Below are 16,845 nucleotides of genomic sequence, written 5' to 3' on the forward strand. Positions count from 1 at the left end.
GGTCACAACTTCTTTTCCAGGAAAAACTATGGTGTGTGGTCACTCACTTCTTCCCAAGCAATAACACATTTTCCCAACGAAGAAAGAAAAACAGGAAAAAGAGAACTATGGACTTATCAGCAAGCAGAGGTGTTTGAACAGACCTAGTGATCTGTGCTGCCCCAAAATCTGAAGAAATCCTCTGAGAAGTTTCTTTCTATAACCAGTCTTCTATAAAGTATCTCTTCCCTTTTCTGGTGTTGTTGAATCATTCATGTTTCTTGACACAGATGTTGTGGAAAATTCTGCCCTGCTGTCAGATCAGACACTGAGTTGTAAATTACATTTTCCTTCTGCACATAAGTAGTATAAGGTTCCACTTCCATCGTGTCGTCCTAGCAAAACAAAACCAAAAATTGTGAATACAAGAAAGAGTTTAGCTTGGCAAGACTGCAAATCTTTCACCTGTACTGAAGAAAATAACTGGGAAATACTGCTCTCATGTTTACTCCTCTTCAACTAAAGAAAGAAAAAAAAAAAAAAAAAAAAAAAACCACCACGAAAAACCAACTCCTCTATTTCTTTTTCTACCAAGGAATGTGGATTGCTGATTCTGTCAAAGATTTGGAGGGTGAAGCTGAGGTACTGTTTCACTTGCCTCTTTTATCTGCTCCACTTTTGGTCTCCAGAATGATAATGTGTGCGTTTAATGTGTCCCCCAACCCATGCTATTGATCCCCTTCCTGATTATTATTTGGAGAGCAATTGTGGCCAGAGTATCTGATATGACAAGGGAAATGTGGTGGGACTCACTCCATGTTAAAATTAAAGGATGGCAGTAGCTGAATGTTTGCTGTTGGAACACACTTCTAGTGTTTGCTCCAAGTCAAACTTATGGTAAGGGTAAGCTTTGTTCTGTCCTATAATGAACTAAGAGTAAATATATCTGACATAGTAGTACCTGCTGAAAGCTGAGAGTAAAAATCTCATGTTTTCCCTTCACTGATCATGTTTCCAGAGCTACCAGAGTCACCATGATTTGGTGGTGGTCTAATTTGCATCATTCTCCTTACCTGTTGGGAATGTATAGGAGCAATTTCAGGAGGTTTGGTTCTGTGGCATAGTCTGTGAATCAGAAAAAAATTATTAAAACATGTTTGGCTGGATCACAGCTTGGTTTCTTTGATCAAAAGCTTACGAAACATTTCTTTTTCTTGTCTTCAAGAGTAAAACCTTTTTGTGTCTCTCTGTCCTTGACTTTTGATCCTGAAATTATAGCACCTTACCTATCTTAAGAGGTCTTTTCTTATGTTTGTAGGACCTTATACATATAATGGAAGCAGATTAGAATAAAAGCCCTCTGTAAGGACATATATTTTGCAGTTAGTGAAATTGTATTGAGCTAATTCTTCACCTCTGAGGGAAGAGGCCTGAGAGAAAAACCGTTTGGAACAGGCAAATGAGGAACCTATCTGAGGTTTTTCAGTACAGGTGCTAATTCAGCCTTCCACTGCACAAATTATTTCTGTAGTTTTTCCTCAGAACTACTTTTTTTTTTTTTTTTTCCTCATAGGAAATCCTAAAGGGACTAGAGCCCAGCTTCACTCAAGGAATTTTTAAATAAATACAGATACAATCTGCTGTCCCTTCTGTTCATATGGCAGGCTGGCATTGCTCAGTCCTCTGGCATTTTTAGTGGAACTTATTAGGCAGCAGAACCAATGCCCTGATCTAACCAAGAGAGACCCTGGCAGACTATCACAATATCTGAAGAAGGTTTACTCTCACACATTCCTATCAGAATGAAGTATTCCCCTTTAGAAAGCAGTGCAATCAGGGTCTTTGGCCAATTTCTTCCCACTTATATTTTACTCGGGGTCATTATTCTGTGAAGATGTGTGCATTGCACAGTGCAGTGTCTGCAGTACAGAAATATTTGATGTAGTTAATTTGGTTATTCACAGCAGCACAGACTGACAGAATCATATGATTTCAAGACACAAAGACTACTTTAAAATTTCTTCTAGCACTAGACAATTTTTCCTTAGCACCTTAGCAGACATACGTACCCATTACTGTGGAGCTTGAAATAGTAAATGGCAGCTAACGAGGTGGTAATGATCAGAACACAAGCAACAATGCAGGCATACAGGAGAAAGTTGGTTTTCTCTAAAAATAAAGATATGTTCTCAGTTATATCTTCTTCTCAGTTTCTTTATCATTTCAGCAGAAGATTAAAGTTGCTTTAGCGCATATGTGCATTTTCAGCATGTTTGTAAAACAAATAGAATGTCCTTCGGCAGAAGGGAAAGTTAGTAATGAAACTTTGCTGAGAAACACAAATGGAGTCTGTGTCAGAGGCAAAAGTAGATTTCACAAATCTCATAGTGGTCACTCATATTTTCACTAAGACACACCTGAGTTTCTCTCAAGGACTCAGCATTTCTAAGCAGTCATATATACTCTCAAAAGCAACAATAAAACCAAAGACCACAACCCAAGGGTCATACAGTGTCTGACATTCACAACCTGGAATGAAGGAATGTATTTTTTTCTGTTAGCCACTCAAGACTTGGCTCTCTGTCTCTCTTACCATGACATTAAAACTTGCATTAAAAAAAAAAAAAAAAAAAAAAAAAAAAAAAAAAAAAAAAAAAAAAAAAAAACCACCTAATATTCTCTTTTCAAGCAATTATTTGAACACAAAGATAATGACGACTTTCTCTCTGTTTCCAAAAGCATTTCCACTACCAAAAGAATATTACCACACTTATATGTATCCCTCTTAGGGAAGAAAGCATTAGGAAATAGTGTCCAGAACACAATCAAGCTGGTGATGTTTCTGGGCAAAGGCAGACAGGGATGATACTATTGTTTTTATAGGACTTCACTGAAGGTTTCTGTATCTTTTAGAGATTTTCCCTCCTAGAAGGAACAAGGGCTGACAGAGCTGAACAGGGCCCTGAACACAAATACACAAAGGGAAGCTCACCTGGGGGACAGCAGGCTATGGCCTGGCTCCAGTTCCCAGCTGCGTGGGACACCATGCACGTGGTCACATTGGTTCCATGGGTGCTACACGCTGTGAACTTGCTGAGAACGGTCACTGTCCCGTTGTCGTGGCACCGCTCCTCCGCACTGGAGCTGCTCCCTGGGACCCACGAGAGCTGAGCCGGCGGCTTCCCCACCGCTGCCTCGCACACGGGGCTGCCCTGCTCATCGCAGTACACGCTCAGCCTCGGCGGGGCTGCAAAGCACCGGCAAGGGAGACGCACGGAGTTAGTTTGGCACAGCTGGCCTGGGCTCTTCTTCTTCTCCACCCAAAATGAACCCAGTGAAAAGGGGAGAATAAGTTTGGAGGTGGCATCCCATCCCACCCAAAGCACAAGAGACGAAGAACAGCTCTCTTTTTCCCTTTTGCACATTCCTCCTCCACCCAGTTGAGCCTTACCACAGCCATTCATGACCTCTGTGTGTACATGGGAAGTCACTTCACACCTGTCATTTCTAACTTGGCAGTGGAAAAAGGGAACAGCAGAAGGGAGAAGAGTTGTGGGAAGTAAGGAGAAAGGAGACACAGAGATACTCCCAATGAAATGCATGAGTTTATCCCAGCAAGAATCATAGAATCACAGAATGACTTGGGTTAAAAAGGATCTTAAAGATCCTCTATTTCCAACCACTCTGCCATGCAGAGGGACACCTTCCACTAGACTGGTTTGCTTCAAGTCTCACCCAACCTGGCCTTTAACACTGGGACGTCGACAGCTTCTCTGGACAAACTGTTCCAGTGCTTCACTACCCACACAGTACTGAATGTCTTCTTAAAATCTAATCTAACTCTACCCTCTTTAGATTTAAAAAAAAAAAAAAAAAAAAAAAAAAAAAAAAAAAAAAAAAAAGAAAAAAAAAAAAAAGCGCCCTCCAGTTTTGCACATTCCTTACCCAGCACGGTCAGGTGGTACATCGTGCGGAAATTCCCATCTGTTGATGCCACTTCGCAGCTGTAATTTCCCTCCTGGGCTATTCCCACTTGCTGTATCTCAAGGGCAGGAGCCAGATCTGCTCTGAACTTCCAGTTTATGTTGTCGCTGCAGTTTGCTCTGTGTGTCATGTTCCTATCAGTCCTGTATACCAAGGTGCAAGGGCCTCCAACCTTGGGGGTGATTGTCCATGTTAGCATACTTATTTGTCCTTTGATAAGGCAGGTGAGAACTGAGCTGTTACCTACTGTGGTCACTAACACGGTGTTGTTCCCTGAGAAGAAAAAAAGAGAATGTGTGAGAAGTAGCCCAGGAGTTGTGGTCTGGACTTCACAGGGAAATGTCTGCAGTGGTACGAACAAGCATGAGGCCATGGCTGTGTTCATCTGCACATTGTCTGTCAACTCTTACTACAGCTGTGGATTATGGAGCCAGTGGCCTATCACAGCCAACCCTTGTAGTACAAATTTCCCACTGAGGATCATCTTAGTGGATAATACCAGATACTGGAGGAGGATCCTACTCCTGCCCATTGCCTTTAGTAGTTCTGCATCCAGAGACTGTGCTTGTATCAGCAAACCCTCCAGTGGGTTGCTCACAGGGCTTAACATACAGAAATATGACTGTTGCATCTGGCCACATGATAGTGGCTTTTCTCTGTAACTGTTGCAGCCAGAAAAGTAAACTTTTAATTCTGCATTCATACGAAATCCAACACTGTGGGCAAAGGCCTCGTCTACACCTCTTGGTCATTGCACAGGCACACATAACACTGGTGGAGTTTTGTGCAGGAGGAAAGGATTTTGCCTCATGTCTCAGAGTTTTCTTATTTGTGCATTAGTGTTGCCTACATGTACAAAGGCATCCTCTTTTGTGAGGCATTTGTGAGACTGAGAGAAATAAAGTCTGACGTGCAGGTTGTAATCCAGTGTGAATAGTAGGTGAGGGAATGGGACTTCTGTGTCCTTCGGCTTCTGCTGAAATTAAAAACAAGCAATCCCTAGGTTTCAAAATGTATGTGAATGAAACTTCACAATTAATGGATTTATAGGAACAATACCCATATCTGTAGTCCAAATAAACCTCTATTTACGACTTTACATACTTCCTCTTAGTGGGTGGCCATTAAACTTTGGGACAGTAAACCACTGATCTCTCAGTTCTCTGTGTCACTGGTGGAACACAAGTTGCTCTTTCCTTTGGCTGAGTAATGGTTTTTGTGGCAGTCTGAAAGCCGTGTGTGAGAAGAAAATAAGAGTACTACTTTCAAAACCTGCATTAATCTAGAAGACAGCTAAAGTTAACCAATCTGATTGGTAGTGACAAATAAGTATTAACCCCCCCTCCAAACCTTACAAGCAAATACACTAAAGCAGCAATTGAAAGTTCATCTAGGATATGGAAAGAATTAGAAGATTCAATTTTTGCATGGCTAGTTAAACCCTTGTCATTCTTCCTCCATGGTACAAGATCTGACTTTGTTGGGTTATGCAACCCCCTACCCAGATCTGGAATTATATAATTTCTGTTGTCCAGCACATTGAGAAGCCCAGTTCTTGAACATTTACAATTCTATAAGAAGTGCTCTTAATAAGCATCAACTTTAGGTAATTGTTCAAATCATTACTATTAGCCTCTTTGAGAAAACTACAGTTGGTTTTACCTTAATAATACTGTCTGAAATATCATTATCTTCTTAATCTAGGTGAATGAACCATTTCAGCTGAACTACTTCTGGTTTTATTTGATTAATTCCTTGGGAAATGATTTCTGACTTGCAAAATGGACACAGTTGACTGCATTTCAAATTCTTATATATTCCTTTAAAGGTTTTTGCCTCTTCATTTTGAGCATTAAGTATCCTTTGGGTGAAGACACTTCCTCTGTTAAAAGTGATGCATTATTACTCTGGAGGTGTTTTTAAATTACAAGTATTTTTCTCCTTAATGGCATTCCAAAAAAATGTGAGGTGTGTATTTTAAACTCAGATGATTTTACCAGGGGTGGAACTGAAAGGAGCCTTTTGTCTCATGATAGTTTCTGGGTGAGTTCACTGAGTTTCTCTCAGAACTGGACAACAAAGTGTTTCCTCTCCTAGTTTAACGCTGCTGAGAGCCTCAGAGCTCCGAGTCATGCAGAGTATGGCTGACCTCAGCTGAAAATGACTAAGCAAACCTAAGCACTCAAACAGCCCGTCTGTTGGAGCTGGAGGTTTTTTGGATCATGTTTGCAAATGTTAGCAAGAATGACAGTGCTGTGCTTGTTGAACTGTGTACACGTTCATTTACATATTAAAGCAGCAGCATTTTACTTGTCTTTCAACTCAGCATCTCCTAAGCAGCTCACTGCAATGTTCCCAACATAATGGGTTTTCATGCTTCAAGGCTGTAAAGAAGGAGGCAGTGAAAGTGGTGCTTTTTGCTATGCCTTTCTGTCATATTCTCCTCTGAATGAATCAGGTACCATTCACTTCAAATAAGAAACCACATCAGAAAGCTTAAAATCTGCTGAATCAAGTTTAAAAACAATTTTAAGTTTACAGAAAATTTGTAGAAGGCTTATGAAATCCCCTGTATCTTGTTATTAATTCAGAAGACTTTTAGTAAGACAAGGATTTTTCCCAGATGGCACATTAATTAGTAAAAAATCTTGCTTATCTTATCCATACAGCTTCCTACTTTTGCAAAGAGGTCTCATTAATATAAAAGGTTAAACTGTCTTCACTTTACTTCCTTCTTACTGCTAGAATGCAGGTAAGCAGCTTTAGTGTAAATATTAATTGTGAATTTTCTTCCTTGATTTGCCTTTTTTTTTTTTTTTTTTTTTTTGGTACATGCCGCTAGGAATATGATCTTTTGAATGCTTTTGCAAAAGAATGTGTCTGCCAAAAATCCTTAAAGGTTTGGTTAATTTGTTTTTCTGAAGTGACTTTGAAGTGAGTCACAAGCAAATTAGGACTGGGCCTCAGTAATACTTGATAGGGAACTTCCAAACCATGAAGAATAATGTCATCCATTTTCATAGAAGTTTCTGATGAAGTTTCTATTTCAAGGTAAAATATAATCTCAGGAAATGTCAAAACTTGCTAGTCTTTACCACAGAGTTAGCTTTATTCAGAGGCAATCCGAAATGTATATTCTCGGAGGTTAATATGTAAATAGCTATGGGATCCCCAAGCACAAAGGCAGTTCTTTAAATAGAAATTAACCTCATCCCTATCCTATCCTTCCTGGTCAGCCTTAGCATTTGCTCCATTTTGAAGATGTTGCTAGGACCTCACGTTGGACTGAAGTTGGACATATTCTGCTTTTTATTTCTAATGAGCATACTAAAAGCCATCTAAGTATCTAAATGTATATTTTATTAGAACACAAATCAATATGCCAGAAAGTGAGAGTTCTGCAAGGCACATAGAACTGCTGGATTTATTCATGAGAGTAAAAGACATGAAAATAAATCTCCTCTGCTCTCTCTGCTCCTAAAGAACAGGTTTTTTCCCTCAGTCCTCTTTTCTACTCCACAAGATTTTGTTGACTTGTCAGGTTGCATGTTTTTTACCTGATCACATCTGAGCTCCTTTTCCCCCACTTCCATGACTTCTTGTGGGTCTGCTACAATCCAGCCCTTTGCCAAGGTCTCCTGATCTGCTTTCTTTGTCCTCCTAATGCTGCCTGCCCCAGCCTGTGCTCTTGGATATGTACTCGGATGCTCTGAGGGAAGACACAATCTTCCCTTTCTGGGAATTTCACTAAACCTAGAGGGTGTGTGTCTACTCTGCAGGAGAACTAAGCAAACAGAAGTATTTCTTGTGGTTTAATCCCAGCTGGTAACAAAGTCCCACACAGCCCCTGGCTCGCTCTTGCAGACTCCCCCTATAGTGAGATGGGAGAGAATCAGAAAGGTGAGAAAACTCGCAGGTTAATAGGTAAAGCAAAAGCTATGCACACAAGAAAAACAAAATATCCCAAGGGCAGGTAGGTGTTCAGCCATTTCCATGAAAACAGGACTGTATCATACATGATGGTGACTCAGGAAGAAAAACATCATAGCTCCAAGCACCCCTTCTTTGTTCTTCCCCCCGTTTTATGTGCTGACCCTGACACCACACGGTCTGGAATATCCCTGTGGCCAGCTGGGATCAGCTGTCCTGGCTGTGTTCCCTCCCAGCCCTTTTGGACCCACAATCCACTCACTGGTGGTGTGAGAGTCAGGAAGAGCCTTGGCTCTGAGCAAGCGCTGCTCAAAACATCCCTGTGATGTCAACACAGTTTCCAGCACAAATCCAGCTCCATAGTAACCACTATGAAGAAAATAAACCCTATCCCTTCCAAAACCCAGCACAGTATTCCATTCTGTTAAAGAGAAAATGTTTAGTGCTGCAAGTCAGACCTCTTACCACACCGCTGTTTTCTGGAATGGTCTTTTCATGCTTCAAAGTGTCTAAAAGTCATTTGCTGCTGTTTCCTCTGTGATAACCAATTGGTTTATATGCATTAAGGCAGATATATAGCAACCACATCAGCACTTATCTACTCAAAGGCTCAGAAACAAGCCAGCACTTTGCACAGCTACATCTCTCAAGGTGAAAACTCATCTTAGAGCTGAGCTGAACTGACAGCTTGCTGTGGCTGAAAAAGGGGATAATTCGTTGTCTGAGTTGCCCTAAACCAGGACATTAGTGCAGCAGAGGCCTCATCCTCTGTGGGCCTGCAGAGAACAAGTGATTTGAAGAGGTGTGAGCTACTGAGCTCATCTTGGTGCAGTGCTAACTGTAGGATGGTAATTAAATGTCAGCACTGTTAACTATTTCAGTACACACAAGAGAGATGAAACGAAGGGTCACATATTTATTGTAAATAACATCTCATTTTCGGTTATGTTCTCCAACGTTGACTGGAAAACAGCAATCATTTTTTCTGTTAGCCAGAAAGAGGAGGTCTCAGGAAACCAGGAGTACATGTTGTCCGTCAAATTGATGTGGAAAACAGATGAGTCAGGTTCTAAGGGGTTCTGTACAGCACCAGACTGAGCCATTTTATTTTGGTTGTGAATGCAAATCCATTGTGATCAGGTTTCACCTTGGAGACTCATCTGACAGTAGAAGGCCTTTAGACTGAGGTCCTCCAGTTTGACTCCAACCTCTGAAATCTATCTAATTATGCCATCTCTCATTGTCTTTCCTTCCAGAAGACTTCAAGCCATGTTTGAGAAGGTTCTCAAGGTCTATTGCAGTGCACTGAGTGCATATTCCAATGCACTGACAGATTCCACTTTTATGTTTGAAAATGGACATATCCTCTCTCAGGAAAAAAAAATCTTGGTTGAGGAGTTCACACTTGTCTTTCAAAAATGTGCTGGTTATTGTTGTCACGGTAAGATTACTGTAATTTGAAAAGACTGGGGGAAAGACTGCTCCATTTTTTCAGTGTGGTTTATGCAGTGTGTTTGACAGCTCTCATAAATAACTAGTTCCACCAGCTTCTTTGCAGTATCACTTGTTTCATCATTTCTCCTGTTCCTCAGATACTTTCTCACACTAAAAGAAGAAAGGTTTTAAAAACAGGAACATTTCATTGTGAAGCCACTAAACTTTTGAGGGGAATCACTGCAAAATCAGAGACAGCTACGCAGATTGAAAGTACTTTTGGTTGCTTTCAAACACAAAAGATTTCCAGCCTCTGTAATTCTTCATAGCAGGTTTTAAACCACAGTTGAATTTTTTATTGCCTCAATTTCCGTGACAGCCTCTTGCAAAATTTAACTGTTAAAAATTTTTTTGCACTATTAAGAGACTGCTTTACTTTTCAGACATATTTCTCAGGCATCCTATTGGTTCTTTGTTACTGTAACAATTTACCAGAGCATTTGTATGCATCTTCCCCCTACACTCCCCGCAGATATTAACCTTAGAGATATAATGAACTGAAACAATGATCATACCACAGCCAATGACTAACTGCATCTTGGAATGAATGTAGTATATGAGTCACAGCAAGTCATAATCAAAAAGGCAGCACCGGACGCTTGGAAGAGTTCAGATACAAGTCTGCGTTCGGCAACTGTTTTCCCCTTCTACTGCCACTGGGTTCCTGTGACACCCAGCAAAGCTTGTCTGGAATGAAATGAAAGATAGATAGAAGTGCTTTGTACTGGACTAGGAATTGCTACCCTACTGACAGACTCTTATATAGCGTAGCTTTGTGACTGTGAAAACACAGTCACAACAGCACAGGATGAAGAGTAGGCTAAAAACCACCCCTGTGTTTCAGGTGAGAAGTAAGTAGTTAGACTACTTGAAATTTCATTACAGAAACACTTCAAATAGCTGACCCACGCTCATATGAGTGTTTCTTGAAATCTAGATCACAGCGTTTTCAGCACGGATGTATCTTTGAAAGGACACATTAAAAGACTTATATCTTTACTGCTAGTTTCACACTCACACTGTTTTATCCAGACTTATCATTATTCCTTGAAAAGATGTCCTATTCTCCTTTTGTCCTAGTTAGGCTTTTTCCTTATCTTCAGAAATTCCTTTCTTCCTCATACTCAAATTGTTACTTTGTTCTTCTTTTAACACATTTCTGTCATCACTATCATGCCACTTGCAGTACTTTTCTCGCCACCACCACTGTCACTCTTTCTTGCTGTTTCATGCAAGCTGAAATAGTAACCTCACGCATTTTGTCACTGGTTTTACAAGTGCTCATAGAATGGCTGGATTTTTTAGATTGCAAACTTAAACATGACTTTATATGTTGTAAATGGCTGAGGATATTGATAGACCTCAACAGTGATCCCAAGATTTCAGTCTTCCCATCCAAGATGGAATATACCTTTGCAGTTGCCAGTTTCTAGCATGTAAGTTTTCTATGACCTTTCAATCCCCTTAAGCTTTCTCCAGTATCTTTTCAAGCTGTCTTTCAAGACAGCTGTTTTTGAAAGCAATGGAAAGATGCTAAAGCTCACTTAGGTAGAGATGTGTTTGATACAGTGTCCCCTTGAAAAAAATTAAGCTGAAAGAATAAAGGGACAATTACATGATGGATAAAGAACTGGGTTAAGGAGAGAAAGAAAAGGCAGTTAAATGGAGGTGCCAAGTTGAAGGTAGCTTGCTGATATTGTTTCTCAGCAGATGATTTTTGCCATAATTCCATTTAACTTTTTTTACTTATGGCATTGGCTGTATTAGGAATGTGTGAAGAAATTTGTTGAAAGCAGGAAGAACACAGTGTTACTAGTATGAAGAATTGATATGTCACACAAGAAGAACCAGCTGACCTCGATGAGTAGAACGTTAGATGTGTACTGAAATTCAGCAGCTAAAAATGTCATAATAATAAAAAAGAGGTAGTTCAACAAATTTAGACTGGAAAGTAGAATACAGAACCATGCCTTAATGAGTATTAAAACCAGCTTTTCAATAAAATGGGTGCTTGTTTTGATGCTCAAATTTTTTATGAAAAGTGTTTTCTAATACAATGCCCACAATTCGATCCCGTGATTCAGTGATTTATCCTCACATAAATTGGTTATGTCTCAATATAATATGACTGTGTAGAAGAAAAAGAATGGCTACACTTCTTAAATGAAGAAATTAATTGATGTTTAAATAATGTGTCAGAGTCATGCAGTATAGAGAACAAACACTGTTGGCCAAATCCTCAGCTGATAATGAATCCTCACTGAACTTCGTAAGCATCATATACCAGTCTGGCTGTAAACTCTGAACTTTGCTACTTCTGAACTGTGCAAAGTAAGTAGATCTTCCTCCTTGCAGAATATGGGCTGGAATGGATGAGAGCAAAATGGTTTTGCACTGGATGTCAAAGTGCCTTGGGTAGTATTGCTTTCAGAGTAGCACTGTGACACCAAGTGTAACAAAATGCTTCCAGTTCTCAGTACAGAAACAGATACAGATTGTTCTATGTTTTGCTCTATGCGCTGAACTTGGCCTTTTACTCTTGGCCATGAGAAGAAAAATAAATCAAGTACTCTTAACTGATGCTTAAGTGGCATTTTCCTACTATTCTAAACAAAAATCAAGCATTGTTTGCAAGCTGTAGGCTGTGTGCCTTCTTTTTCATACTTCGCTGAGAGCAGATAAGGAACTGCTGTGAAAACATAATTTTCACCTCACTTTTATATGGTTAAAATCTAAAATCGTAGTCATACCTTGTTTATTGCTTACCTTTAGCATTACAGTTTTCATCCCAGCATTGTCTTATTCAACACCAAGATAAGGCAGCATCTAGAAAGAAAATCCTCTATTCTTTTTTCCTTATGAATGATTGCACCTCTAACTACAAAATATATCAGCTGTGAGTTGTAAGTAGCATGAACCTCTAGAAGTGCACTCACAGTTAAAGAAAATCTGCTTGCTTTTATTTATGACTTGTAAGTCATGAAGTATGTGGCCAGTTTGGAAGACTGAATTTCCTTCTTTCCATGGTTTTGAAAGCAGACAAATTCAGACATGAATGCACTCTGCGTTTGGACCACAGCAAAGTAAAATGTTGGTATCATGAGGATGTGTTTGGAAGATTGTACTATGGCAATTTAGATGTGTTCTAAGAAAAATTTTGCTTTATTTAATGCTTTGAAAAGAATTCTTTTTAAAGAATTCGGATGAGAAAAACAGGCTGCTTGGATTCAGATGTTTTTAGGGTAAAAGAAGTCAGAATGAGTCCAGCACATAGTCCCAAAGGAGCAGCAAAAGAATAGTGAAATGGAGACAAATGTAAGTTTATTATAATATGCTTTTTTAGGCTATGATTTTTTGTATCTGGAGCAAGATTCCACCATAAACTAGAATAGAGGGCAACAGAGACGGGTCCAGTGAAACATACTAGGGTAGAGAGAGTCAAAAGATAATAAAACACTAGTACACTAGTGAAAAAGATTTTATTAAGGATAGAAACTAAATGAAAGCAGTAGCATTCAAGGAAGTTTGCAGGCAAACTTGAATTATGGCTAGGTTGCTGTGTAAATCAACTTTACTTTTATTCACCTCATAGTCTATTATTCCAGCACAATGTCACTGACTTCAGTTTTTCACAACTGATAAAACCGAACAATCACAGGGAATCGCATCTCGTTACTGATAATGGATTTCTTGCAGCTTCCTGTGATGCACTTGGACATATCCATTGTCACAGGATAAAATACAGAGGCAGGACTTACCCAGCCAAATGCTGCAAACTTTATTTCAATCAAAAGAGACTTATTGCATGGACTTCTCATGGAAGACCTTGCCTGTCCTTACCACTCTCTCTTGGAGTATACGCAACTACTTGAGGTGTCGTGTGGGCTTCATTAAACTAGAGGAATCTTCAGAGTATTACCAAAAATATTTTAATGTTGAGTCTTTTTCACTGCTGCTACTGAGGACTGGCACAAAAGAATTTTTAGTAGAGATCATGCCCCAACAGATTCAGTAGTTTATTATCCAACTCTGCCTGAGGGCAGATCTAGGTATGACAACAGGGAGGTAACCTCAGCCTTTTTTCTGAGCTGCCCCATCTGCTGTGGTAAAAACTAACCCAGTCACACAAAACAACATGCTAAGGAAATGTTAAGGAAAATGTTAATGGAGATAAAGTCTGGTTATATACAACAAGTTTTCTATGACTTTATTTCTTTCAGAGTAGATTGCTCTAGTCTTCAGGAGGGGGGAACATAGTTCTCTCTGAGCTTCATGCAACACTGAAGACTAAAATTATCTGGACAGAATACACACATTGGATCAGCTTGACACATTTAGCCTGTGATCTCTGAAGAAAAAATCCCCTTGCCACTAGATCTTGCTCAGAAGAGCCACCCTAATTCTGAAGGAAACAAGTTTAGGAGCAGTGCTAGCTAAAAACTTCCCATTAAATGTCAGCTAATTTTTATTGGGAGCAAGTTGGGGGAAGAGGTTTCAGGTGTGAAATCAGATTTTAATAGAACATCTTTTTCTGCATTCTTTGAAGGGCAATATAATTAGTTAACCAAGACACAAAGAAGTTTAAATCCAAATACTTTAGGGTGAAACCCCCCCACTTTTTGGCATTGGAGATTTTTTTTTTTATATTTCCAGTGAAGTGAATTTTTTAAAATAATTTTTGCCAGTAGGATTCCCCTTTGTCTCCCCATTTTTCTTCAACACTCTGTGGTGTATGCACACTCCTCTACTTCTTGAGCAACTCTCTTCAAAAATGTAGACTGTCTCTGATGCTAACATAATTGATCTGCATGAACTTGAGCAGGTTCCTCAGTATTCTTTTGAGACAGTTCTTTACCTAGAGAATAGGGACAGATCTTTTACCTCCAGTGTGCCTATTGTGAGGTTAGTGATCCAAAGTTTAATAATGTTCACAAAGGATTTATTTTTTTTTCCATTAGGTATCAGTGAGGTAACCGCTTGGAATCCCTCATCATCACACCAAACACATTAGAGATGGGTGTTCCATCACTGCCAACAATGACTCCATCTGTTTTGCTTTAAAGTATCACAAAGGAGATATTTTTATTTTCTGACCAAGCGGAATGAAGTAACTCATGTCCATGTAGTTTAGTTCTATCTGTCCATAATAGAATTGGACACATTCACATCACCTATTATTCAGAGATGTCAGAAGTTTAATTTGAATCTCATGGACCTATCTGCCTACTACCTCCTATACAGAAACAGTTGAAGTTTTTGGAACTGCTCCTCAAATCCTTAGTTCCATTATCAAATCCCTGGATTTCTGTATGGTGTCTGGAAGGGCACAAGCTCTAAAAATGCAAATGGGCAGTATGTGGTAAACATTAACTGCTGTAGCTAAACAGCATTAAAATGAAGTCAACTACACTGAAAGACAGACAATTCGGACTACCATTGCCCTTGGTGCAAAAGCCTTTCCCATCTTGATGCCAGCCATGCCCCTTAGAACAAAATTCCAGAAGCTGCTCCCCTCTATCAGCACATTCAGAGACCTTCCACTTCTCCTCTGAAAGATCCATGCCCTATTTCAAAGAGCTTGCAGCCCCTCTTCAGCAAAAACTACTTGTCCAAAAGTTCCCAAACACTTACCCTTAGGCATATTTTGAGTGTGGCAAAAAACTCAGTTTCCCAGATGATGCGGATCTGGAGGTCTCAGTAAAAAGGCCATTTGTGACAGATTGTACGTTCCCAGCTAAGAGTCACTACATAGTTGCTGACATGGAAATCAGGGAAAATACCTGGCAGCTTTGTGACCACTAAGAAAAGAGGAGCAGAAGTGGGTGGATATTGGGAAAGCATATCTTAATTGTTCTTCATAACTTTTAGCACTTAATAAAAGCCACAGAATTATTTACACCTTTTATAGAAAGAAAGGAGCTGTGCACATTTCCAGTTCTTACGTCCCAATGGCCAACTGGTCCCAGTTAGACTCACCTGCTAATCTCGTGACCATGGTGATGGCAAGCAGCACAAAAACATACACAGTCTTCTGAGCAATCTTCATGTTGGTTCCTGCTTTCATGGCTCAGGCAGCTCCGTCACTTCATCCATCCCTCCACCAACTTAACTGTGGCCATGGGGAGCATTTCTTGCCTGCCAGTACATCCTCAGCAGCCAGCGTCAGTGCTTCCTCTCCCCCTTTCCCATGCCTCTCCTTTAGCTGTGCATGCCCCTGATTGATTGGCTCCTCAAAGCTGGAGAGGTTCCTCCTTCTGACTTTTCAGAGCACTTTTCAGAGCTTCCTGTGCTGAGAATCAAGGCAAACACTGAGGAAACAGGCTGAGCAATTCTGCCTTCCGTTCATTGGCTCTCCTCAGGAGGCTGATGAGTGGAGATAAACCCTGCAGCAGAGTACAGAGAGAGTAAAACCAGAGGAGATTATTCAATGCTGAGTTTAATATCAAGAAGGAAATCTTAGTCTAGGGAAACTAGAGAGAGACTTATTCTTCATGTTTCTCACTATTTTTACTTCTGCTACTTCTTTATCACATCTTTAGCACAACCTCCAAGAAAATTCTTCCTCATGTCTTCCTCAAACAAAAAAACAGTCATAAATCTTCTCCGTAAGTGACATTTTCAATTATTTCTCTCTTAAGTACCTACTTAGCATGGAATTCTGCCCTTCTCCTATATATATATATTATATACACAACTTCATGTGAACTTTTAAGTCCAGGCCTTGTGAACTCTTAAATAAGTTGTAGGTGTACCCTTGTCCAATCCCCACCCCAGCCAGCTGAAATATTACAAATCCAAACCTCACTTTTTACAAAGTCTGAAAAAATTGTGAATATGGGACGGTTTCCAGAAAAATTGCAGAATGTCTCATTCTGGAGGGCTGAAACAAGGAAACAGTAAATATTTCCAAAATGAAACACTGACACTCCACACTTAAATGATGCTTTTGTTTAGAAACAGACCTAATTGAAGGGGGCAGAAATGTACAAAAGCCAAAATACTGAGCATTTTTGTTGTTGTTGTTGTTTTACAACTGAAATTACATTTTTCTCTGGATGATGAAAACAACAAAAAAATTCCACTATTATGTACCCTTAATCTAGTGCAGGCTTCCCATGGGGTCACAGCCTCCTCTCAGACATCCACCAGCTCCATGGGCTGCAGCTGGGTCTCTCTATCCCCACGGACCCCCATGTGTGGGGGCACAGCTGCCTCACCATGGTCAGCACCACGGGCTGCAGGAGAATCGCTGCTCCAGCACCTGGAGCACCTCCTGCCCCTCCTTCTCCACTGACCTGGCTGTCTGCAGGGCTGTTTCTCTCACAAATTCTCACTCCTTTTGCCAGGTGAAGTAGCTTGGGTGTCGCACCCCCACTGCCAAAATGTGCTATGCCAGAGGATCGACTGTCCAGTGAGCAGCAGTAAAGTTTGCGTGCTGAAATTTCACCAGGTGACACC

At 40.1% G+C, this 16,845-nt stretch overlaps 1 protein-coding gene across 1 annotated transcript; it reads right to left on the reverse strand.

Moving 5' to 3' along the window:
- Window positions 1–251: 251 nt before the first annotated feature.
- LOC120748960 (cell surface glycoprotein CD200 receptor 1-A-like) lies at window positions 252–15,493 on the reverse strand. Its single transcript, XM_040055971.2, has 6 exons — window positions 15,364–15,493; window positions 3,925–4,236; window positions 2,972–3,226; window positions 2,049–2,148; window positions 1,053–1,104; window positions 252–374 (listed from the first exon to the last, which is right to left on the reverse strand). Exons 1-6 carry the CDS (start codon window positions 15,449–15,451, stop codon window positions 252–254), a joined length of 930 nt encoding a protein of 309 aa, XP_039911905.1. The 5' UTR covers window positions 15,452–15,493.
- Window positions 15,494–16,845: the final 1,352 nt, after the last annotated feature.

Source organism: Hirundo rustica, chromosome 2 (assembly GCF_015227805.2).
Source record: "Hirundo rustica isolate bHirRus1 chromosome 2, bHirRus1.pri.v3, whole genome shotgun sequence".
In the NCBI taxonomy this organism is placed as follows: Eukaryota; Metazoa; Chordata; class Aves; order Passeriformes; family Hirundinidae; genus Hirundo; species Hirundo rustica.